We start from the raw sequence: 27,270 nt of genomic DNA on the forward strand, positions 1-27,270 counted from the left end.
ATTCCTTGTCTCCACGTTGTCTCCCTTTTGTTACGAACTTCGAGCCGGTTCGTGACAAGCGGGGCTCATCCGGGATAATATGGTTGGTTCCGAGACATTTTGGCATATAGCATTTTGTTGCATTATGATGGACTAATACTAGTGTTGTTTGGTTTACTAGTATGTGTGTTGTGTTTGGGAGAAAACGTGGAGTTAATGTTAAATTCTGTAGGTGCTTTGTTTGCATCTGTTGTTAGTTTTTGAGTTTGGTAGGCCCAGTATTGGTTGCCTTTGTTTGTTTTTTGGTAAACTTGCCACTGCGGTGGATAGTTGTGTGCTGCGTTGGAGAGAGTACATTGGTTAGTTTCCAGGCCCCTGCCCAGCCTGGAAACTCTTGTGCTACTCGCTGTTGGGACATCGGTCTGAGGTGAGTACAGTCGGCTGTGTACCTCAGCGGGAGATTTGGATAGGGTAGTGATACTTGCTACCCAGAGCTCTATAGCCTTTTTCCCCTGTTAGGCTTAGCGATGTGTTTCATTTTGGAATATGTTGAGCATGGTTATTTTTGTTCTATTTTTGTGTGATGTCTGTGGACTGAGCAGTTGTCTCGGGGCACATCCGTGGCTTGGGGGAATCTGACAGCATGTTGGGTGGTTTATTTCCTTGCCAGCGGGCTACAGTGCGTAATTACCCACCGCAATTCTGCACGAAGACTAGGGTTGAGTTACTGTAGGTTTTGGGGAAGCTCCATATATATATCTCATCTCTCTTCTGTGGTGCCCAGTGTGATTGTCACTTCTCTTGTGGTCTGGTCTATTAGGTTAATATTGAAGGCCAATCTGATGGAGAGTGTTATTCTTGAAGTTACCACTGGGGTAGCCACTGCTGAGGACTCGCCGTCTCCCCGTAACGTTACAATGGCCACTCCATCTGTTAGTCCTAGTAGTCTTCTTTTTGAACAGCAGAAAGAACTGCTTCTGTTACAGCTAGAGCATGATCGTGAGAAGCTAGAGCATGACCGTGAAAAAATGAAAAGGAATTGGAATTTAAACAGGATTTGGAGGGTGCTAAAATCAAGCTGCAACAAGAGCGACTACAGCTGGTTAGGGAAGTTAAGCTCTCAGGGGAGAGTTTGCTCTGGGAAGACCCAGATTTACCTAGGGGTCGTTCCTCTTTTGGTCGTGCGCCGGACACATTTTGATATCGTTGGGAACTTACGGTTGTTGCCTAAATTTAATGAGATGGACCCTGAGACATTCTTTTTGTTATTTGAGCGTGTTGCTGACGCTAGGAGTTGGCCTGATTCTGACTGCACTTTAATGTTGCAGTGTGTTGACTGGTAAAGCACAGGAAGCATATTCAGCTCTTAGTGTAGCCGACAGTGTCAGTTATGATAAGGTTAAAACGGCTGTGTTACAGATTTATTAATTGGTCCCTGAGGCTTCCCGCCAACGATTTCGAACTTTAAAAAGGGATAATAAACACTCATTGCTTCTGAAGCTAAGCGGGGTTGGTCCTGGTCAGTCCCTGGATGGGAGACCAGATGCTGCTGGAAGTGGTGTTGGAGGGCCAGTAGGAGGCACTCTTTCCTCTGGTCTAAGAAAAAAAAAATATCCCAATGCCCCAGGGCAGTGATTGGGGACACTGCCCTGTGTAGGGTGCCGTCTTTCGGATGGGACGTTAAACGGGTGTCCTGACTCTCTGAGGTCATTAAAGATCCCATGGCACTTATCGTAAGAGTAGGGGTGTTAACCCCGGTGTCCTGGCTAAATTCCCAATCTGGCCCTCAAACCATCATGGTCACCTAATAATCCCCAGTTTACAATTGGCTCATTCATCCCCCTCCTCTCCCCTGTAACTATTCCCCAGGTCGTTGCTGCAAATGAGAACGTGTTCTCAGTCAACTTACCTGGTAAAATAACGGTAAAATAAAAAAATAAATAAAAATGTTGAGTTTGCGCGAGAGGTATCTTCAGTTTAATCGCTGGTGTTCCGCCTCTGCAGTTATGACTTTCCAAGGGCTGTGTGATCTGATTATGCTAGAGCAATTTAAGGACACAATCCCTGATCATATAGCCACGTACATTAACGAACGAAAAGTAAAGACTACCACTGAAGCTGCGGTTTTGGCGGACGAGTATGTTTTGATTCACAAAAGTGTCTTTGCAGAGCCCCGTATTTGGAGTGAGTGGGGGCGTTTGGAGAAATTTGGGCCTCTTTCACCGAGATACTTTGGTTCACGGGCAGAGATTCAATCAACGAGTGTTGAGCCTGACTCCCATGGTAAAGCTGACTTTGGTCAAGAGTGTCACTACTGTCAAGGTTCAGGTCATCGGGAAAACGAATGTCCGGTTCTCAGGGCTAGGGGTAAATTCAGTACGTGTGCTTACGTTAAATCTAAGCTTACGGCGTTGGCTGCGCCTGTTCCACATCAGTTCACTCCTGACACATTGTCTCGTGCTCAAGGAGATGTGAAAGTCCATATTGACCCAGACTATTTACCTTTCATTACGGAGGGTTTTGTGTCTGTTAGGAAGTAAGACCCCAATGCCAGTGAAGATCCTGAGAGACACAGGTGCCTCTAAATCATTTGTGTTGGAGTCTGTTACCCTTCTCTGCTGAGACTGACTCGGGGAATAGTGTTCTAATTAGGGGAATAGTTTTGAACACTCTGTCAGTCCCATTGCATAAACTGATGTTGTATTGGTGACAGGTGAGGTTGTTGTGGGGGGTGCGTCCTTCATTGCCTATTGAGGGTATCAACGTTATCCTTGGGAATAACTTGGCTGGTGAGCGCGTATGGTCTGTCGTTTTTCCATCTCTAGTGGTTTCCGCTAAGCCGTCATTTGTAGGGATTCCTGATGAGAGTGCGCAGAGTTTCCCAGAGGTGTTCTCTGCGTGTGCAGTGACACGTTCTATGAGCCGTGGCGACCTGGTCGTTGCTGTTGCTAACGAGAATACCACAAAGAAATTTGTCACTACTTTCTCTGTTATCCCGTTATCTGTACCCCGCTCCGATCTATTCAAGGCACAACGGGCTGACCACACATTAGAAGAGTCGCGTGACCAAATGGTGCCTATGGAACAGTTGGGAGATGTCGCCCATGGCTATTTTCTGCAAGAGGATGTCTTGATGAGAAAGTGGGTGTCTCATGGTAGTTGTCTTCTGGGGGAGGCGATTAGTCAGGTTGTTGTACCAATTAAGTTTCGTGAGTTGGTTTTGAAAACTTCCCACAATGACGTTGCTGGACATATGGGTGTGAGGAAAACCTACAATCGCATATTAAGACATTTCTTGGGGCCTAGGTTAAAGGGGGATGTTTATAAGTTCATCAAAACTTGTCACACCTGTCAATTAACTGTTAAACCTAATCAAGCTATTAAGCCGGTACCACTGTGTCCTATTCCTGTACTCAGCCAACCTTTTGAGTATCTGATTATTGACTGTGTTGGTCCTCTGCCTCGTTCTTTAAAGGGTAGTAGTTACCTGTTCACTGTGATGTGTCAGACCACTAGGTTTCCTGCTGCCTATCCTCTCCGGTCTATCACGACTAAGTCTGTGCTAAAAGCTTTGACTCAGTTTCTCTTACTGTTTAGAATCCCTAAGGTCATTCAGAGTGATCAAGGATCTAATTTCACCTCTAATCTGTTTGGTCAGGTTCTCCAACAGCTCCATATTAAACACAATTTGTCTAGCACCTGTCACGCGCAAAGTCAAGGAGCGCTGGAACATTTCCATCAAACACTTAAGTCTTTGAGAGCTTATTGTACTGAGATGGACTGGGAGGAGGGGTTGCCTTGGTTACTGTTAGCTGCTAGGGAGGTTTCACAGGAGAGCACGGGGTTCAGTCCAAATGACCTTGTGTTTGGACATGGGGTGCGTGGACTTCTATCTGTTTTCCAGGATGACTGGAAGTCTCCCGAGCCACCTCAGTCCCTGTTATCTTATGTGTGTGATTTCCGGCGACGCCTGTACGCCGCTGGTGAAATGGATAAAGAGAAGCTAATATCTTCACAGGAGAGGATGAAAGGCATATTTTTATCGGCGAACTGAGCCTCGTCACTTCAGTCCAGGTGTCCAGGTTCTTGCTCTGCTGCCAATTGTTGGATCTTCTTTTCAAGCCAAGTTTCAAGGTCCATATACGGTTGTGCGCCTGTGCACTGAGCATTTAAATGGCAAAAGGAGGCTCAGGGAAATAAATGATTAAAAAAAATATTTTGAGTTATTTTAATGAAAAACACAGTGATGATTTAAAAATAAAATGAAAACGACTGCGTACGGGCTTTAATATGGCTGCTCCCACCTCAATTTTGCCATTCATACAAAATATATTCGCTATTGTTTCAGCGAAAACTTTAACTTTCTAGTTACTGGTGTTATTTTTTGTATTTAGAAAGAAGAAAGCTTTCACCGGGTACAGCAAATGTTTTTTTTTCTCTTGACAAATAAACACAATTTGTACTATAGAAATATTTCCCTCCCAGAAGAGACAATAAATACCATAATGTGCAATGCATTCCATTTATGTAATGGAGCTAGACACTCTTTTCTCTTTTTGACATTTTGGTTTTATGTGTTCAGCCTTTTTCATCTAGGACCTTCAGCCATGAGAAAACAATCTATTTATTCTATGTGCCCATATACATGGCATCTCTGAAAGGATACAACTCAACTCTTACCATGTGACATGTTGGATAACCCTCTAACTCTGTAGCGTTACAGTTGACTAGATTTTCTGTTTTTGGGTCAACCCATAAGACCCTTGTTTAAATCCAGGGTTCCTGTTCTACATGTGATGTAGTGTTGGTCGACAGTCAGTCTGGGTAATGTCCATAAGAAAAAAGCTTTTACCCTGGTGGTCCCTTTTATGAAGCTAATCAAGGGTGCTTCTGTAGTTTTTCCCACCACTGCACACTAATGTAGGCAAGCTATGTGGCCAGCAACAGCTTGGAAAGTGTGTGTGTGTGTGTATTTGCGTGTGTGTTTTGCATGTGTAGGTTTAACATAGCAGTGGGCTCTTTTGGCCTCAGATGGCAAGAAAGCAGGCTTTTCATGCCCTGCAGTCACAACAAATGTACAACTGAATAAGACATTTGGTGTTGCCCAGCCTTCCCCTTGACTGCCTGTTTATTGCTGTATGACGAGAGCTGTCCTTGGCTCTCCACTACGGTCCCATTCTAAATGGTGAAATTAATCAAACATGCCTCTTACAAGTATCTGCTTCAGTGTTTTAATGTGAGGACACTGCTTCATAGGCTTTTGAGGAAGTATGTCAAATGAGAGGTCATTTATCTTGTCTGTTGATAAGTTAGGTTTTGGAATTCAATTTTTCTTTAGCCTAGCCCTATGCTGTGGCTGGTGTATTCAAGTTTTCAACCATAGTTACAATACTCTGCTCTAGACTAATAGCTACTGTAGTGATTATTCTATGTCAACATTCCGAATATGTTTCATACAGCGCATCAATCCAGTGAGTCTTGTAAATTCAATTTATAGTTCAAAATTGTTTGTGGTGGAATGGCGGTATATTTGATCATATGAATAACCTCTATCGTCTTGACAGATTTGCAATTTATTTTGTGAACAATTGTTTTTATTAGATTACAAAGGCAATACAATTTTTTTATTTTTTTTTGCATTTTCCTAATTTTTAACCCCGCCACCCTAATCCCTAGCAACGCATACTATAAAAAATGTGACTCCAACATAACCATGTCCTGAAAACAAGCCAACCATTTCCTTATATGAAGGTCATGTGGTGGCAACCAGTGCTGAACAAGTTTTTTTTGGCAGCAGTCAGCCAAATCTTGCACTGTTTGTTATTCAGCTGCATACCTGATCTGTCATTAACAGAGGAATTTGTTCAAGGGGTACAGTTTTATCAATCGTGTCAGAGAGAATACTGTCCTCCAGAACTCATCAGGACAATCCCATATCATATGTTTATATGTGCCAAGTGTATTGCGGGAACATAGGTCACAGTTTGGGCTTGGAGTCTGTTTTGCATGAAATCTTACAAGTGTTGTCAAGTATGACCAATGAGCTTCAAATGTATAAACTGATCGTTTGGGTTCTTTGAGTGAAATATATTCTCCTAGACATTCTCCCAATCAATAGCCACATCAGTAGTCATATCCTTAAACCCACGCTTTAACAATTGAAAGATCTTTCCGCTTTAGTAATTGAAGATGAGAGTAATTAACTGACACATCAGAATACATTTTTTCATTCCCGTCCAATCACAGGATGCCTTCCCAAACGCATACCCCATGAAGCAGATGCTAAGCTACATGACTGTTTTGCTAGCACATACTGGAATATGTTCCGGGATTCCTCCGATGGCATTGAGGAGTACACCACATCAGTCATTGGCTTCATCAATAAGTGGATCGACGACGTCGTCCCCACAGTGACCGTACGTACATAAGCCATGGATTACAAGCAACATCCGCACTGAGCTAAAGGCTAGAGCTGCCGCTTTCAAGGAGCGGGACTCTAACCCGGAAGCTAATAAGAAATCCCGCTATGCCCTCCGATGAACCATCAAACAGGCAAAGCGTCAATACAGGACTAAGATCGATTCGTACTACACCGGCTCTGACGCTGGTCGGATGTGGCAGGGCTTGCAAACCATTACAGACTACAAAGGGAAGCACAGCCAAGAGCTGCCCAGTGACACGAGCGAACCAGACGAACTAAACTACTTCTATGCTCACTTCGAGGCAAATGGCACTGAAACATGCATGAGACCAGCTGTTCCGGAAGACTATGGGATCACGCTCTCCGCAGCCGATGTAAGACCTTTTAACAGGTCAAGATTCACAAGGTCGCAGGTCCAGACGGATTACCAGGACGTGTACTGTGACCAACTGGCAAGTGTCTTCACTGATATTTTCAACGTCTCCCTGTCTGAGTCTGTAATACCAACATGTTTTAAGCAGACCACCATAGTGCCTGTGCCCATGAACACTAAAGTAACCTGCCTAAATGACTACTGACCCGTAGCACTCACGTCTGTAGCCATGAAGTGCTTTGAAAGTCTGATCATGGCTCACATCAACAACATTATCCCAGAAACCGTAGACACACTCCAATTTGCATACCGCCCCAACAGATGATGCAATCTCTATTGCACTCCATACTGCCCTTTCCCACCTGGACAAAAGGAACACCTTTGTGAGAATGCTATTCATAGACTACAGTTTAGCGTTCAACACCATAGTGCCCTCAAAGCTCATCAATAAGCTAAGGACCCTGGGACTAAACACCTCCCTCTGCAACTGGATCCTGGACTTCCTGATGGGCTGCCCCCAGGTGGCAAGGGAAGGTAACAACACATCTGCCACGCTGATCCTCAACACAGGGGCCCCTCCTGTGCTCTGATGACTGCACAGCCAGGCATGACTCCAACACCATCAATAAGTTTGCCAATGACACAACAGTGGTAGAACTGATCACCGACAACGACGAGACCGCATATAGGGAGGAGGTCAGAGACCTGGCCATGTGGTGCAAGGACAACAACCTCTCCCTCAACGTGATCAAGATAAAGGAGATGATTGTGGACTATAGGAAAAAGTGGATTGAGCACGCCCCCATTCTCATCGACGGGGCTGTAGTGGAGCAGGTTGAGAGCTTCAAGATCCTTGGTATCCACATCACCAACAAACTAACATGGTCCAAGCACACCAAGACAGTCGTGAAGAGGGCACGACAGAACCTATTCCCCCTCAGGAGACAGAAAAGATTTGGCATGGGTCCTCAGATCCTCAAAAGGTTATACAGCTGCACCATCGAGAGCATCCTGACCGGTTGCATCACCGCCTAGTATGGCAACTGCTCGACATCTGACCATAAGGCACTAAAGAGGGTAGTGCGAACGGTCCAGTACATCACTGGGGCCAAGCTTCCTGCCATCCAGGACCTCTATACCAGGCGGTGTCAGAGGAAGGCCCTAAAAATTGCCAGACTCCAGCCACCCTAGTCTGTTCTCTCTGCTACCGCATAGCAAGCAGTACCGGAGCACCAAGTCTAGGTCCAAGAGGCTTCTAAACAACTTCTAACCCAAAGCCATAAGACTCCTGAACAGCTAATCAAATGGCTACCCAGACTATTTGCATTGCCCCTCTCCCCTCTCCACACCACTGCCACTCTGTTGTCATCTATGCATTTAGTCACTTTAATTAACTCTACCTACATGTACATATTACTTCAACTAACCGGTGCCCCCGTACATTGATACTGTACCGGTACCCCCACGTGTATAGTCTCGCTATTGTTATTTTACTGCTGCTCTTTAATTACTTCTTACTTTTATTTCTTATTCTTATCCGTATTTTTTAAACTGCGTTGTTGTTAGGGGCTCGTAAGTAAGGATTTCACTGTAAGGTCTACACCTGTTGTATTCGGCGCATGTGACTAATAATATTTGATTTGAGTTCAATACATGTATTTCCCCTAGATTATCAACCCCTTTTGCAGACCAGACTTGACTCAAATGCTTTAGTACCTGAAGTAACAGCCTGGTTATGCCACAGAGGGGTATGGAGATGCCTCTTCCAGTTACCACCTATTCACTTCTCAACCCTCCTGAAATTATATTTTGTATTGGAGATAATGGGACCATAATATAACATGCATTTCTTAATAGCTATACCAGAAAATAACACATCTTGTAATCTAATAGGAAAAACGAGTACCTCCTCAATAGTTCTCCGAGAGACTGATGTAGACTGATCGAACCATGATCTAAGTAGGCGTAACTGGAAAAACTGGTGGTAAATATAAACATTTGGTTATGCAATTCCCACATTTCTGTCGTTGTAGTAACTGAAACTGAACATTTACAAAAGAGGTTTCAGTTTGTGACAAAACAAGCAAGTATAGTGTAGAGGATTATTGTACCATCTAAACCACTGTGAAATATATATTCCAATAACCATAACTATTGTATTTTCATCTGTTTGGATGTGGTGTACAAAACCGAAAGTAAAAGACGCAAAAACAAAACTTAAGAACGGGAAGCATAGAAATAGCGCACATAGAACAGATCTATAACACACATTTCTATGTGAATTTGGCCGGGTCGCCATAAAAAGTTAAATATTGCAGCTTTAATGCCCAAATAAGTGGACTGGGTTTTAACAGGATTTGTTGAGTGAAGTGAAACTTTCTTGGCTGTTTCATTGATCAACATTTAATGCTGATTTATATCCTGACATCAATTTGTAGTCTTCAAATGTGGATAATAAATATGAGATTGAATTCTCAATATCTATCATATCTAAGAGGATATCATACGTGTATAGAGATATGAGATGATGATTTAATCGGTATAGGAGAAGCAATTGCATTCTGCCTCAAATGCGGCTCTAGAGAGAGAATGAATGTTGGGGATAAGCTGTCGCCTTGTCTACATCCACGAAAAATAGGAAATGGACTTTATTGTATGTCATTTGTAGACATCATGGCAAAAGGTTTAGCGTACGAACCATATCCATAAAATGCTTTCCCAAACCAAATTTCCTTAAATCCGCCAACAATACTGCCATTTGAGCCTGTCAAAATCCTTTTTGGCATCTAGTGACAGCACAGCGCACGGTGTGTCCAACTGTAGTTTCATGTATTCCGTGCATTAAATGATGGACTTGCGCTATTGAATTTTTGCGATAGTAGCTTGTGTCCACAAATTCCGATATAAATGAAACGTCAATATGAATGCAACATTCAGGCTTGCCTGCTTTCTGGTCCAATTCCTTTCAAGTTTTTTGTAGATTAAAAATAAAATAAAAAAATCATAAAGAAAGCAAACAATAGCCATTTTTTTTCTCTCACTTGTGTGAAAAAGAGCTGGGAGTTGAGAGAGTCAGCAGGAGGGGGGCAGACAGGGATCGTGATCGTTTAGTCTGCCCTGGGGACAAGCTCCACAGTGTCACTGCTGCCCATATTCGGTGGCTGAGCAAGGAGGGCCAGGTGGTGGTGCCGAGCGCGGCACAGTCAAGCGTGGACGCAGCGCATGCTGACATTTTGCCTTCCCCGACTGCTGCAGGGGGAGGAAAAATATGCTTTTCCATATGCTTGTGCTCGTTGCACCCCCTTCCTGGGTCCCTGGCAGATGGCTCCCTGAACATTGTTTACCTTCAGTGGCGGTCCCAGATGAAGAATGTGTCCATTGGCATTCCCATTCCGTCCAGTTTTCCCCTCTCTCTTTAGCCAAGGAGCCGGTCGGAATACTCTCTCTCTCACACACACACACACACACACACTTGTATAAACAGGTACATTCTCACAAAGCTACATACCCATCTCGTCACATATTCCCCATCGCTTACAGATTCCAGAAAAAAACGTATCGTATTTCTCTAACTTGTTCTCTCATTCTACCAGGAACTACACTGTCCACACTTGTTTGCAATGTGTTGTGTAGTGTGGCCATATGGGCCCCTCCCTGATGTCTGTTTAGTTCCAGACAGACAGACCTCCAGATGTTTCCAGTGTGGCGGCTGGAGGGGCAGATGCTTTTGGCTGGACTGGGTTGGACCAACACTCTATTCAATGGTCCCAAGGCGGAACCCTGCCCCGCTTGGTCACAGAGACCATCACAGTGCCAGGCAAAGAACATCCATATGCCATAAATCCGAGTAATTATCATCAATATTTGATGATTGACATTCTCAGTCGATGTTTTAGCTGGATCACTAACTGATTCTGGGAGACCGTCCACATCCTCAGCCTGCCATAGTTACACACTTGTCCTGATCTCTGTTATGGGTTTACAAACTGGGTCATACTCAATTGTAGTGATGGGGGGGGAATCATGATATTATATTGATATTTGACTAAGTATACATTTGTAAAATACATTTATACTTGGTAGCGGTAGCTAGCGCTAGTCGGCTGTACCTGCGCCAACATGTTTCATCCTATAGCTTGGTCTCCATCTTTTTAAAGTGAGCCAACATGTTTTCAGTACTTATTTCCTTGACTGATCAAAACTAATTTTCTCATGGTCTCTCTTGTCCCTCTGCAGCAGACATATTCTGTATAGTGAGCAATATGTTTGGAACATCAAATCGCAATAAAATCACAGTATCGAATCGCAATACATATAGAATCATGAGAATCGCAGGGAGCATTTCATCAGGGAGCATGTGCAAGGCCTATTTTTGTTTTTTGAGGAGAGAAAGGGTGGGCAGGAGGGTCGGTTGTTTTCACAATGAAAACTTTGGGTTAAGGATAATTTTGTCCATGTCTCTCTCACCTTGGCCTTGTCATGCTGGGTCAGAGCCAGAAGCGGACTGGCCTCATTGGCTTGGGGATCAGGGCAGCAGCAAGGGGTCCACTGCTAACTGAGCCGTCTGTCTGGAAGTGCTGTTGACAGATACCAGAATACATGATCCTAAGTCCTCAAGGTAGCTTAACCTCCTCTAACCAAGCACATGCTGGTTTGGTTTACTTATGGTACATGCAGCTATGGCAATCTCCATTTGATACCATTTATATGATGAAATAGGTAGGTACTGCAGGTAGCCCCGTATCCTGTCACCCAAATAATAACAATGTCATATAATTATAGTCATAAAGATAATGTCACATACTGACATTGAGGACCTAAGATGATCACATTTCTCATGTATTCCCATTTAGAAAATTTCAAATCAACAGAGAGAGACTGACAAAGGCATGGCCACCCACCTTTTCCCCTCTCTGGTAGTCGTGTAACACTGATTAAGGTACACATGAGAAGTGTGCGTTAATTTACGGTTAAGCAGCTTGCTGTCTCCCGGAGCATGAAAGAGGAGGGATAAATTGTGTAAGTGGTGTGAGTTATGGGTTAGGGGAGGGGGGAGGGGCAGGAAGGCAAACAGGCACAAAGGGTGCTTTCTCTCATCTCAACAGCCTTGGGTCCTCTCACTTGTTTTGTTCATTAATGCCTAATGTGACGGAACAGCACTTGTCTCTCCCTTCACAAATGACACTAATGACAACAGAATAGGAAAGGATGGCCTGTAACGTTTGTACTAGGTCCTAGCATGACAGGTGTATAAAATCAGGCGCACAGCCATGCAATCTCCATAGACGAACATTGGCAGTAGAACGGCCTTCCCTGAAGTGCTCAGTTACTTTCAACGCCGCACTGTCGTATGATTTCACCTTTCCAATAAGTCAATTCGGCAGATTTCTGCCTTGCTAGAACTGTCAACTGTTAGTGCTGTTGTTGAGAAGTGGAAACATATAGGAGCAGCAATGGCTCAGCCGCGAAGCGGTAGGCCTCACAAGCTGACAGAACGAGACCGCCGAATGCAGAAGAGCGTAGTGCGTCTGTCCTCTGTTTCAACACTCACTACCAAGTTCCAAACTGCCTCTGAAAGCAATGTCCGCACAATAACTGTTCATTGGGAGCTTCATGAAAGGAGTTTCCATGGCCGAGCAGCCACACACCATGCACAATGCGAAGTGTTGCCTGGAGTGGTGTAAAGCTTGCTGCCATTGGATGCCAGGAGAACGCTACCTGCCTGAATGCATGGTGCCAACTGTAAAGTTTGGTGGAGGAGGAATAATGGTCTGGGGCTGTTTTTCATGGTTCGGGCTAGGCCCCTTAGTTCCATTGATGGGAAATATTTATGCTACAGCATAAAATTACATTATAGATTATTCTGTGCATCCAACTTTGTGGCAACAGTTTGGGGAAGGCCCTTTGCTGTTTCAGCATGACAATGTCCCCGTGCATAAAGCGAGGTTCGTACAGAAATGGTTTGTCGAGATCGTTGTGGAAGAACTTGATTGACTTGCATAGAGCCCTGACCTCAACTCCATCGAACACCTTTGGGATGAATCAGTTTCCAAACTCACATCAGTTTCCAAACTCACTAATGGTCTTTTGGCTGAATGGAAGCAAGTCCCCGCAGCATCTAGTGAAAGGCCTTCCCAGAAGAGTGGAAGCTGTTATATCAGCAAAGGGACGACCAACTACATATTAATGCACATGATTTTAGAATGAGATGTTTAACGAGCAGGTCTCCACATACACTACATGACCAAAAGTATCTTCTGCGTGTGTTTTTGTGATTGATTTCATCAAGACAACCATGTATACTTAATGATGTCAGATGTGTCAAGAAGAAGTATCTTATCACTCTTTCGCCTCTTAGGGGCCCGATTTGCACTGTGTTTCAGTGAGAAAGGTTCCTGACTTTCCTAAAGTGTTTCTTAGCATTCCATCCCCCTCTTTTTGTAGGTAAGAATTTTGTAGAGAGATGTACTTAGTTTGTCTCAGCCAGCCACACCCCATGCTTTGAGTGTTAGACTAGTGCACAGAGCTGTCAGCCTCCTGACTACTCCCCAACTATAATCCCTCTGTGCTTGTCCCTGCTGGCCTGCTCTGCACTGACGACTGCCTCCCTCCTTGCTGAGTTGGGACGGTCATGGAGGAGTAACAGCTGGACCAGAGAGCCGTCTCTCCCTAAACAGCGGAAACTTCTCCAGCTGTCATCTGCTCTCTCCCATATGGCCCATCGCTCCTTCCAGCTGCAGCCCTGGCCTCCCGCACTTTAACCCACTTCCACTGCAGAAGACTATGTTTGCAGTTTGCTCCGGTGTGTGTGTGTCTGTGTGCTGCTGGGACCGGGACCGGCCCCCACTAAGAAGCTACCCCAGCACATAATGGGTTGAATGCAACCCCTGTCTCCCTGAACAAACTATTAGGCTCTGGTCTCACAGGAGATTGAGAGACACTTTAGGTGTTGTTTTTTCTCTGGCGACCTCGGAGAACTTTGTTCGTATGTGAAGTTTCAAAATGCCTTTGCTGCACCAAGCTACATCGATACAGACAAACTCTCTTGCAAGGTGACACCATGCGGGGGAAAAAAACGTATCACATTTTCACTGCACTTGACATACTAAACGAACAGTAAGCGCATCTTAGCTAAAACATTAGTCAGTGCATATACAGTGCATTCGGAAAGTATTCACACCCCTTGACTTTTTCCACATGTTACGTTACAGCCTTATTCAATATTATTATTTTTTTAAATCCCTCATTAAAAAACAAAGCCACGAGGTCGAAGGAATTGTCCGTAGAGCTCCGAGACAGGCTTGTGTCGAAGAACAGATCTGGGGAAGGGTAACAAAAAAATGTCTGCAGCATTGAAGGTCCCCAAGAACACAGTGGCCTCCATCATTCTTAAATGCAAGAAGCTTGGAACCACCAAGACTCTTCCTAGAGCTGGCCTCCCCACCAAACTGAGCAATCGGGTGAGAAGGGCCTTGGTCAGGGAGGTGATCAAGAAGCCGATGATCACTCTGACAGAGCTCCAGAGTTCCTCTGTGGAGATGGGAGAACTTTCCAGAAGGACAACCATCTCTGCAGCAATCCACCAATCAGGCCTTTTATGGTAGAGTGGCCAGATGGAAGCCACTCCTCAGTAAAAGGCACATGACAGCACGCTTTGAGTTTGCCAAAAGGCAACTAAAGGACCATGAGAAACCAGATTTTCTGGTCTGATAAAACCAAGATTGAACTCTTTGGCCTAAATGCCAAACGTCACGTCTGGAGGAAACCTGGCACCATCCCTACGGTGAAGCATGGTGGTGGCAACATCATTCTGCGGGAGACTTGTCAGGATCGAGGGAAAGATGAACGGAGCAAAGTACAGAGAGATCCTTGATGAAAACCTACTCCAGAATGCTCAGGACCTCAGACTGGGGTGAAGGTTCACCTTCCAATTGGACAGCGACCCTAAACACACAGCCAAGACAACGCAAGAGTGGCTTCAGGGCAAGTCTCTGAATGTCCTTGAGTGCCCCAGCCAGAGCCCGGCCTTTAACTCGATTTGAACATCTCTGGAGAGACCTGAAAATAGCTGTGTAGCGACGCTCCCCATCCAACCTGACATAGCTTGAGAGAATCTGTAGAGGAGAATGGGAGAAACTCCCCAAATACAGGTATGCCAAGCTTGTAGCGTCATACCCAAGAAGACTCGAGGCTGTAATCGCTGCCAAAGGTGCTTCAACAAAGTACTGAGTAAAGGGTCTGAATACTTATGTAAATGTGATATTAGCAAACATTTCTGAAAACCCCCGTTTTTGATTTGTCATTATGGGGTATTGTGTGTAGATTGATGAGGGGGGAAACTATTTAATACATTTTAGAATAAGGCTGTAATGTAACAAAATGTGGAAAAAGTCAAGGGGTCTGAATACTTTCCGAATGCACTGTACATTTCACCTGTTTAACACTTGCATTTGAAAATGTCAAGTACTCATTAGCAATCGAATACAAAACCATGAATCGAGTGCTCGCGTCCAACTCTAATCTACAGTTGAAAATGTCAAAAACCTTTGTATATAGGAGTAAAACAACTTTTCCTTGTTGTGCCTTGCAGGAACAACATCGAAAATGATCAAGCTTAGAGAGGAGCCCAGCGACTATGCAGACCAGTCCAGAGGGAAGAGTCCGGTCTACAACAGCACACTGGTCCCTGTCAAAGGCATCAACAACCTAGGAAACACCTGCTTCTTTAACGCAGTTATGCAGGTGCGGTCATTATGAGTGGTTTGTATACCGTAAACATTGATGAGGCTGTTTATGAAATGCAACCGTAGGGATAAGGTCATGTCGAAGAGAGTCTTTCCCACTGGTGTAATAAAGGTCATTGCATACCTTAGAGTACTATTTATAACTTGTCAGTAATGTCCAGATCAACTAGCCCATGTCAGCTAACATTTTTGTTGCTCGGTTTGTTAGCCCGTAGATATTTTTGTAATGTTTGAGTCACTCAAATATCACATGAATAAACATTAGACATGGCGAAATGTATAGAATTGCAAGAAAATTAGCTTTAAACCTGCAAAATGTTCTCTGCACCTCATGACAAAATGTGTAGAATTGCTGGAAATAAGCTTTAAACCTGCAACATTTTCTCTCCCTCAACAACCCTGGTCTAGGGAACAGTGTACTGTAAACATGGCGGCTGGTCAAACTGGCATGTCAAGTGCTGCTCCTCCCTACAGTAAAATACCATAACATACCAGCCTGGGGCTCCCGAGTGGTGCAGCATTTCAGTGCTTGAGGCGTCACTACAGACACCCTGGTTCGAATCCAGGCTGTATCACAACCGGCTGTGATTGGGAGTCCCACAGGGCGGCGCACAATTGGCCCAGCGTCGTCCGGGTTTGGCCGGTGTAGGCCGTCATTGTAAATAAGAATTTGTTTTTAAAATCAACATCACATGAAAGGCTTGTATAAATGTCTTTACAATACAGCAGTATAGGCAAGAACAAGTTATGCATATGTAGTACACGGGTATTTTATATGCGTATGTGTGACTTCTATCCACAGGAGAATAGGACTGGTATGGAACACGTTCTCTATGTTCCAGTGTGTGTTGTCTGTCTGGTCTTGGGGAATTGAAACTTACATTCCCTTCCCGTTTTCCGCCATTTTGTTAATCACCTGGAGCTCTCTCGTGATTGAAACCAGACCGAACATTCTTCCTTTACATGTTTTTTTCTCTCTCTCTTTCTATTCTCATTGGCTCCTTCAAAATTGCAATTTTGCTGGTGAAACAACATAATTGTCAGAGAAAAAGCTCACACTGCTGAAGCCATTGTGTCTTTTCCATAGCAACTGTCTTCATTGCCAGGATGTGACAAAACAACTGTCGTTTGAAAGGGAAGAAAGAGATGATGCAGTAATATGATGGGACAATGGTGGCTCTGGGCAATCCCTTCTGTGTTTCAGTCACAGCTCATCGTTTCTTTGGAAAGGGCTTTTTTAGCGTAATGATATTTAGGCTAACACCCGCCAGTTTCTCAGAATTAATCGAGATGTTTTCAATTGTAGACTTTCCAGTTTTACCAATCTTTTTTTTTGCATTTGTAATATTTTAATGTTTTTTATTATTTTTTGTGAAGGGATGATGAAATAAAAAGGAAGAAGTGCAGGAAGATGTTAATTCATGATTCTTCTTACTGATAAGAAATGATTCTGTCCTGTCCATGCAGGTGAAAAACGATGATGACTAAATTAACGGTAATGGGTTAATAATGGCTGATTTCTGTCCATCAGAATCTGTCCCAGACTCACATGCTGAACGACCTGATACAGGATGTGAAGGAGAAGGGACACAAGCTGAAGATCTGCCCCCCTGCCGAGTCAAATGTGGTACGTTCCACGCTCATGTGCTTGGTATAGTCCAGTCCACCACTATAGTCTTATACTGTACATGGCACAGGAAGTCACTTATTACTGTCTATATGGGTGGTTCTTTTTATTATTAGCATAACAGGCTATCGTAAATATGCCTTGAGTCATGTTGTAGCCCCCCACGTCTCCAGTCATCTGTAGAATGCAGTCAAGCCCCTTCAGGCTTTCCATGGTAGTGCAACACTCTGTATGAAATACATGCCTTGTCTAACACTCATATGTTCTCTCGCTCACTCTCTCCTTTCCTGGGGTTGTCCTTCAGGGGGCATTGATGGTGACTCTGCCCAGCCCAGAGCCCCTGACCTCGTCCATGTTCCTCTTCCTACACAGCATGAAGGAGTCTGGGAAGGGCCCTGTCAACCCCAAGATCCTTTTCAACCAGCTCTGCCAGAAGTAAGACTATGTTCTGCATGAATCTTTATTTTATGTGTCGGCCGTCTTACAGCATTAGTGTTGATGGTGCCGTAACCCAGTATAGGCTATTGTATAGGCATGGGTGTGGACTTAACCTGCTTCCTGTGCTGGTCCATGCTAAAAGATTTTGAATAAAAAGAGCATATGAGGGCTGTCCTGTAGGTTGCCAGAGGAGGCACTACAGACCTGTAAAAGGTTGGCTAAAGCTTTCATAGTTATATTCTATTTAATTGTGTACTAATGACAAACTTGATCACCAAGAGATATCAATAGTTTTTGTTACCATCAATTCCTTACTTGATTGATGGAATCACCACTGCGCAACATTGTAGAAACATTGTGCTGTGGTTGCGGCGTCGACGATGCATCAATGTTAGACACACAGCCTCATATGCAGACAAGCTGCCCTGCTCCCTAGGTTAGAGGTATGTGTGGCCCAACTGGTCTGGCACTTCTCCATTGCCGTGACAACAGTCAACCAAACAGTACAGGCAGAGGCCACAGCTCTTACCTGCCCTGTTGTCAAGCTGCCATGGCGACCACTTCAGAGAAGAGGTTGTCTCAACCTGCTGGACCCTACCATCACCGGGTCCATCCAGTCTTCAGTCCACCCTGCTCCCTAACGCTGCTCAACACTAAACCATTAACACCAACGCACTCCACACAGAACAAACCGTAGACCTCACTGCACAAAATGGCTCTGATGCGATCTGCTTCCAGCTGCAATCAAAACAGCATGGCATGTCCTTGTTCTCTTTAACACGCCGCACCACCTGTGTTCGTGTTTGAACTTGAGGATAGTAAACCGGCTGAGTGGCTGGCCCGGCCAGCCCTCCCAGTTTCATGGTGAACGCTTATGAACACGGTCACCTTTGAACATGCTGAACGGTTGGTTAGGTCTCTCTTTGAACGTGTGGTGAATGGTTGGTTGGCTCTTGTTGTTGGAACATGGTGAACGGCTGGTTTGGCCCAGGCTGGCTGTAGTGTGTGGGGCCTGTTGGGTTAGGTAGGACCAGGCTCTGTACAGTTGGCCGTGTCTGGGTGGGATGGGGAACGTTCGGGTGGCTGGAGCGCGGAGACGGTTGGCCGCCTGGGTGCCTCTGGTGTGTCCCGGTACCCGGGCTTTTATCTGCCCAGGTGTGTGTGTGTGTGTGTGTGTGAGAGCAATGCCACCCCTCACCTGGTACCACCTCACCCTGCATTGCGTATGCACTCAGCCGGGCATACACATAGGCACAGCATGCACGTACACAACACACATTCACCCAGTAGACCTCATTTCATGCCCTTCCTCACGCTCCCTTGCGCATTACACAGACCCATGCCTTTATTCAAACCCTTCTTCCATGCACACATTCACTCGACACATACAAGTGCACGTGCCACACACCTCATCGCATGTTTTTACCCACACATATGATTTGCCATCGCTCTCCCGTCCTTCGCAAACAAGCTCTACATCTCTCTCCTCATTCTGTCTGTAACTGCATGTCAGTGGGGCAAGGGTCAAGAGTAGCTCCTCTATACAGGAACATTCTCCTGATGCTGATAATGATATTTCTCCTGCCGCGTGTTGACCTTCGGGATGTCTAAAGCCATATACACACTAGGCTGTGTGCATGTCCAATCCTCGTCTTTATTACCCGAGGTCTCCTAGCTCAGTGGCGTGTTGCCGGCCCTGACCTGAGAATGTGCACCCTAGTGCTTTACAACACACTGGTTGGTTAAACTGGCTACTTGTGTAGGACCCCACAGTGTGTGTGTGTGTGTTTTTCTTTGGTATTTAAGACAGATTGAGCCTAGTGTGTTGTTGTGTTCAGCCTTGACCAGCTGAGTCACTCCCTGTCTGGCCTGCTCTTCTGGTTGCGCCACTATACCCAACGCCAGGCCCCCTGTGCCAGCTGGACGAGTCAGGCTCGGACCAGCGCCAGTCCCAGTGGTTTGGAGGGTCAACACCACACACACTGTTTCTGGTGCCAGTGAGAGTCTCGGCTTGTACCCAGACCCACCGCTAGGCCTATGCTGCGGTGGTGGGGGATGTGTGTATGGCGCACGAGAGGGAAAAAGCTCTCCAATTTATTCTGATTAAAAAAAATAAAAAAATTGTCATATGACTTTGGGCAGTCATTAAAGTTTCATCTAGAGAATCTTGCCTATGCTTACACAGGAACACTTTTACCTCCCTTTTTCCTTACACTAGCGTTCAGTTATGAAATAATACACGCACACACTTGCACAAATGCACTCTGCGAACGCGCGTACACACTAACTGACCTTCTTTCATGACTTGTAGGCAATTTTTTTTTACCAACCTGTGTGTAAGTCCAACGCAGTAGGAAAATAGCAGGGTTCAACAATGAGCAGGCAGCCACACAAAGGCACATGGCCACACAGGTCTGAACATGCATGGCAGATCTCCTGCCGCTGAAGCGTTGAAGAGCAGGCGTTCTCGCAAGGAAGGTCACATTCAGCTGGTCTCACAATGCCTGATATAAATCATGTCCACAGACCTCCAGCTGCCTATGCAAGGCATTCATTGTATTTCTGATGTTACGTATCACGCTTTTTGTCTGTCCTTGTGAGGAATAGTCTACATGTGCATCAAAGCTGAGACCGAGAGATTGAGAAACAGCTTCCATCTCAAGGCCATCAGACTGCTAAACAGCAATCGCTAACTCAGAGAGGCTGCTGCCTACATTGAGACCCAATCACTGGACACTAAGAAATGGATCACTAGTCACTTTAAACAATGCCACTTTAAGTAATGCCACTTTAATATTGTTTACATATCTTACATTACTCATATCACATGTATATACTGTATCTTATACCATCTACTGCACCCTGCCTATGCCGCTCGGCCATCGCTCATCCATATACTTATATGTACATATTCTCATTCACCCCTTTAGATTTGTGTGTATTAGGTAGTTGTTGGGGAATTGTTAGATTACTTGTCAGATTTGTGTGTATTAGGTAGTTGTTGGGAATGATTAGATTACTTGTTAGATATTACTGCACTGTTGGAACTAGAAGCACAAGCATTTCGCTACACTCGCATTAACATCTGCTAACCATGTGTATGTGACCAATAAAATGTGATTTGATTTGAAAAGATTCAATACACTCATAAATGTAGGGAGGTGGGGGAAAAAAGCTGCATTCGATAATGTGGGTATGGCAGAAGAGCGAGACGTTGTTAAGAAATAGGCCTAGACTTATTAGAAGGAATGTCTTTCATAGTTGATTGCATGTTGCACCGTGACCCTGTGAATGTGATTACATATGAGGCAGGGTGTTCTGTAAGTCAGATAAGTGTTGATTTTTATGTTATAGATGTTGTTTTTTACATGCATGATAGATGAGTGTTTTTACATGCTTATGCTGGATAGATACAGTAAGTGGCTTTTATTATGTAAATATGTGTGTCAATGTGAAAGCGACTCAATGTATATGATTTATATGTTGTATTGAAAGTGTGTTTGTGTGTGTGTGCGCCCCTCTGCCAGTCGAGGTGGTGCAACGTGCCGGGGTTGCCTTGCGTCTGGTACTAACTCATCCGCTGTTAATTGTGTTAGCACCGCAGCTGTCTGCATTGGTCAGGGCCAGATTGGGAGCAGCGCTACAGGGCCCTTCTGCCTCTCTTCCACTGGGATGAGCTTCTAGACTGCACCGTTCCCACTGATCCCTTTGGAGCTGCTCGTCTGCCTCTCACCCGTCGCTGTTCCGTTCCCGGAAAAAATACCCCAAGACTGCTGCGTGCCTCTGTCTGTCTGTCTTTTAATCCCAATTATCACTGTGTGCCGACCAGATTCTGTACCAGTCCGACCCGCTTTGTGTTTGAGCTGTTAGATAAGCAGAGTTGCGGATGAGTGTGTTTGGCATGCATACAAGACACAATTTGCTTGATAAAAAGCCATATTCCTACTGTAATCCCCATTTGTCATTTCCATTTTTCATATAAGAAAACATGCTTTAAAACACTAATTTTGTACACATTTGAAGGAAGATATTCTGTTATGTTTTGGCATCTTTAAAGGGGATGAAATGAGGGACACGTGATTCCCTCCGCTCCCCTTGCGTGTGGCAGAGAGAGGGCAAAGAGGTAGAGAAGGGGGGCTGAGTTGGTCCTCTAGACCTCCTGCTCATGACCTGTGTTGGGGGCAGGTGGCCATTCGTCTCTCCCCCAGCTCCAGTCACCCATTCTGGGGCTTGACGTCAACATCCATCAGCACATGGCAGAGATGATCCAGACTGTAGGCCCATCCACTCTGCTGCCAGTTAGAGGATGAGTACCTCTGTTCTGATTGGGTCTGGGAGCTCGCCAGGAAGAATGGTTCACCAGTTCAAAGGGGTGAATCGTTTGGTTTCATTTGCATTGCAGGCCAATCTGAACGGGTCATTGGCCTGTATGTAGAGAAGATATGACATCAGATCAGGATGTTATACTTGGGACAATGAAGCCCCTAGAATGCCTTTTAGGAGGACCCATTTCTCTGTGGAGAGCTGCTCAGGGGCGTTATAAAATAGGACATACAAACATATAGGCTAACGCCCTTAGAACAAGTCCCAGTATTCTGGTTATCCAGTGATCAAGACGGTGATCATTGTTATAGATGGTCAGATGCTAAACTGAGGCAATGAAAGAGGCAATGAATGTACTTGTCCGCCTCTATGACCCTGTGCACTCAGATAGCATTGGGTTAGGAGTGGTCAGTGGTTCTCTCAGGTCAGCTGCATGTTGTCCTGCCAGCCTGTCAGGCCAACCTGTTCCGTGGCTGGCGCTGCCCAACAGGTTGTGGTGGTGGCTCTGGCCCTGGCTGCCCATCTGGCCCTAGCATCTGTCCCTACATCTGTCCTGCTGTGGCCAGGGACAAGCTCAAGGAGAGCCCCCTCTACGAGCGCTGGGGCATGAACACGCAGGATGTCCACTGGCACAATCACCATACGTTTTCTCCCGTAGTTACATGTACTGCTGGGGAATGATAATGATGGGAGATATGTGTACTCTAGACAGTAAAGTGCTTTCTATTGAAGAAATTCAGAATTGGCTTGCACAGTAAGCCCTACAGCCATTTTCACCTGCAATGTCAAATTGAATTTGTAAATACTTGCATAGGTCTTAAAGTTAGCTACGAAATGAAAGAAATTCCATTAAATAATCAATGTGTCATTGTTATAGGAGACGCCTTTAACAAAATCAGTAATTTTCTTTTACTTGGAATCTTGCTTAACACACGAAGCCAGGAGGAGGTCATTGTCTGGGTATGCATGTGTATGTGTGTGTGTGACCCTAACTGGTTTAATGAAAGCTTTGGGAATGAAACAATAGCTGCCTTTAAGCACCAGAAAGCTGCAGAGAGGAGAGGAAATTGAATGGATGAACCAACGAAAAGTCCTTGAGAGAAAATAATGGCCTTTCTCCACTCTCATTGATGTCTCTGTATGCACTATTGATACAGCTGATTGCTTTGTGCATGTGGTTGATTGCTTTGTGCATGCTTCTGAGTGTGTGGGTGGGTGGGTGTTTGTGTACAAATGATTTGTGTTTGCCTGTCCTAGATTTACTCATTTTATAAACTATAAACAACGCACATGTGACTGGTCTAGCTTAGCGGTAGAGCTGCCAGCTTCAGATCACATGTACCGACACTGGAGATAGGGTTCGGTCCGCTGTCCACCTCTAACTTTCATCCCTCTCAACTCTCTCCCTCTCTCAAGATCTCTGTTAAAAAAACGGAATTACGTTTACACAAGTGTGTGCGTATGTGTAGACATTTGACATGGTTACTATGTGAGTGTATGTGTTCTGACTAAACTGTGTTCTGTCCGTCTCACCAGGGCTCCACGCTTTAAGGGCTACCAGCAGCAGGACAGCCAGGAGCTGCTCCATTACCTACTGGACTCCATGAGAGTAGAGGAGACTAAGGTGAGACTATAGACCCACATTACAAACACCACATCCTTCTTCCACTAGCCTAGTACCATGGCTCCGTCTCTGTGCCAGTGGCTGTGTTTGAGATCCACACTTACTGAGCAGACTGACCGATCTACAAATCGTAAAGAGTAGTTATTTAGGAAGCCTTTTTTAAAATATATATATTTTTTAATGTAGATCAGTCAAGTGACTGAGCCGAATGTATGCTCTCATCGCCAACGTAGAGCAGGCTGAAAGCTATGGGAGACATTCACCTGTGTGCTTGTGGATGAAAGTGTGCAGGGTTTGGTCTTTGCCTTTGCTTCTCGGCCAGCCATTGTCTTTTAACCTTATGGTACCATATTGTCTGGCAAGTGCAGACTGCCCCCCCCCCCCCCCCCCATTCAGCAATTAGGGGGAGCCCACTGTGGGCCCGGCCCAGGGCTGAGTCAGTTGGCCCCTCGGCCCCACCAGCGACTCAGCCAGCCCCAAAAAGAGGGGAGAGTAGCGGGTGTGGAGTGAAGTGGTCAGCCCGGGGCCTGGGACAGGGGGACAAGGGTACAGGCTGGGACTCCCCCCTGGTTCTTTTTAAACTTGTGAACACTGACAGTTGTGCCACTTACGGGACTTGCAAGTGGCACGACGGGCGTCATTGTGTGATCTGGGAAACACGCAGCTGTGGGTCGCCCCATTGTGCTGGAGGGTCACCCCCCCTCCCCCTCTCCAATCAGGGAGTCCGAGAGGGAGGCGTGAAGGGGGGAGCTGGCCCTATTCACACATTCATTATACATGCGCTCAAACGTAAACACACGCACATACTCTTATATGCATTTGACATCTACTATCTGATGAATTTACAATAAATTTACCTGCAAAAATGTGTAATGGGTTCGCACTAGAGGTTGGCCGATTTAATTAGGGACGATTTTTCAAGTTTTCATAACAATCGGAAATCTGTATTTTTGGACACCGATTTGGCCGATAAAAAAAAAATATATATATATATAAATAAATAAAAATGACACCTTTATTTAACTAGGCAAGTCAGTTAAGAACACATTCTTATTTTCAATGACGGCCTAGGAACGGTGGGTTAACTGCCTTGTTCAGGGGCAGAACGACAGATTTTTACCTTGTCAGCTCGGGGTTTCAATCTTGCAAGCTTACGGTTAACTAGTCCAACGCTCTAACCACCTGATTACATTGCACTCCACGAGGAGCCTGCCTGTTACGCGAATGCAGTAGGAAGCCAAGGTAAGTAGCTAGCTAGCATTAAACTTATCTTTATAAAAAACAATCAATCATAATCACTAGTTATAACTACACATGGTTGATGATATTACTAGTTTATCTAGCGTGTCCTGCTTTGCATATAATCGATGCGGTGGCATTCGCGAAAAAGGACTGTCGTTGTTCCAACGTGTACCTAACCATAAACATCAATGCCTTTCTTAAAATCAATACACAGAAGTATATATTTTTAAACCTGCATATTTAGTTAATATTGCCTGCTAACATGAATATTTTTTAACTAGGAAAAATGGTGTCAGGGTATATGCAGCAGAGTCAGGGTATATGCAGCAGTTTGGGCCACCTAGCTCATTGCGAACTGTGTGAAGACTATTTCTTCCTAACAAAGACGGCCAACTTTGCCAAACGGGGGATGATTTAACAAAAGCGCATTTGTGAAAAAAGCACAATCGTTGCACGACTGTACCTAACCATAAACATCAATGCATTTCTTAAAATCAATGCACAGAACTATATATTTTTAAACCTGCATATTTAGCTAAAAGATATCCAGGTTAGCAGGCAATATTAACCAGGTGAAATTGTGTCACTTCTCTTGCGTTCATTGCACGCAGAGCCAGGGTATATGCAACAGTTTCTTATTGGCTCTTTACATTTACATTTAAGTCAATTAGCAGACGCTCTTATCCAGAGCGACTTACAAATTGGTGCATTCACCTTAAGATATCTTTGACACAACATTGAAGGTTGTGCAATGTAACAGGAATATTTAGACTTATGGATGCCCCCCGTTAGATAAAATACGTAACGGTTCCATATTTCACTGAAAGAATAAACGTTTTGTTTTCAAAATGATAGTTTCCGGATTTGACCATATTAATGACCAAAAGCTCGTATTTCTGTGTGTTATTATGTTATAATTAAGTCTATGATTTGATAGAGCAGTCTGACTGAGCGATGGTAGGCAGCAGCAGGCTCGTACGCACTCATTCAAACAGCACTTTTGTGCGTTTTGCCAGCAGCTCTTCGCAATGCTTCAAGCATTGAGCTGTTTATGACTTCAAGCCTATCAACTCCTGAGATTAGGCTGGTGTAACCGATGTGAAATGGCTTGCTAGTTAGCGGGGTGCGCGCTAATAGCGTTTCAATCGGTGACGTCACTCGCTCTGAGACCTTGAAGTAGTTGTTCCCCTTGCTCTGCAAGGGCCGCGGCTTTTGTGGAGCGATGGGGAACGATGCTTCGAGGGTGGCTGTTGTCGATGTGTTCCTGGTTCAAGCCCAGATAGGGGCGAAGAGAGGGACGGAAGCTATACTGTTACACTGGCAATACTAAAGTGCCTATAAGAACATCCAATAGTCGAAGGTATATGAAATACAAATGGTATAGAGAGAAATAGTCCTATAATTCCTATAATAACTACAACCTAAAACTTCTTACCTGGGAATATTGAAGACTCATGTTAAAAGGAACCACCAGCTTTCATATGTTCTCATGTTCTGAGCAAGGAACTTAAATGTTAGCTTTTTTACATGGCACATATTGCACTTTTACTTTCTTCTCCAACACTTTGTTTTTGCATTATTTAAACCAAATTGAACATGTTTCATTATTTATTTGAGGCTAAATTGATTTGATTGATGTATTATATTAAGTTAAAATAAAAGTGTTCATTCAGTATTGTTGTAATTGTCATTATTACAAATAAAAAAATTACATCGGCCGATTAATCGGTTAATTAATCGATTAATCGATTAATTGGCTTTTTTGGGTCCTCCAATAATCGGTATCGGTATCGGCATTGAAAAATCATAATCGGTCGACCTCTAGTTCGCACTCAGATTATTTTCACTGCATCAGGGATGGCGTACACAGACGTTTCACTGCATCAGGGATGGCGTACACAGACGTTTCACTGCATCAGGGATGGCGTACACAGACGTTTCCCTGCAGCAGGGATGGCGTACACAGACGTTTCCCTGCAGCAGGGATGGCGTACACAGACGTTTCACTGCATCAGGGATGGCGCACACAGACGTTTCGGCTTTACAGCCTTCAGTGTGTAGATACAATTTTATTTTAATTCAAAACAGCATTTGTAAAGAACTGCCGATGAGCAGCAGTTGCTTCTAATCAGGTTTGCCACTCATCTGCCATAAATTTACCTGCACAGAATACACAACCCAACAAATATTGTATACACATAATTTTTTCGGTCTATGACACTTACACATTTTATTTATTCAAAACAGAATTGTAGATACACTCATCGTGTTTAGCTTGCACCAACTCAAATGTCCTCACCTGCATGGAATCAGCCCAAACAAACGTGCAATAAAGCACACACACACACACACACACACACACACACACACACACACACACACACACACACACACACACACACACTGAGTGACTGGCCATTTCTCCCATAGCCTGTCACCACCAACCTAGGAGTTTTTGTTTTGATTGCCCATTTAGTATCAGAAGTCTAAATATGCTAA

At 44.6% G+C, this 27,270-nt stretch overlaps 1 protein-coding gene across 2 annotated transcripts in view; it reads left to right on the top strand.

The window, feature by feature from the left end:
• The window catches only part of LOC129857793 (ubiquitin carboxyl-terminal hydrolase 45-like), a 44,138-nt gene that overhangs the window by 9,785 nt on the left and 7,083 nt on the right, over nucleotides 1-27,270 (top strand). For both annotated transcript variants that reach the window (XM_055926368.1, XM_055926369.1), the window contains exons 6-9: nucleotides 15,364-15,515; nucleotides 17,049-17,144; nucleotides 17,449-17,579; nucleotides 23,442-23,529. In XM_055926368.1, coding sequence (XP_055782343.1) covers nucleotides 15,364-15,515; nucleotides 17,049-17,144; nucleotides 17,449-17,579; nucleotides 23,442-23,529 — 467 coding nt within the window. The remainder of the gene's footprint in view (nucleotides 1-15,363; nucleotides 15,516-17,048; nucleotides 17,145-17,448; nucleotides 17,580-23,441; nucleotides 23,530-27,270) is intronic.

This window comes from Salvelinus fontinalis, chromosome 6 (assembly GCF_029448725.1).
Source record: "Salvelinus fontinalis isolate EN_2023a chromosome 6, ASM2944872v1, whole genome shotgun sequence".
NCBI lineage: Eukaryota > Metazoa > Chordata > Actinopteri > Salmoniformes > Salmonidae > Salvelinus > Salvelinus fontinalis.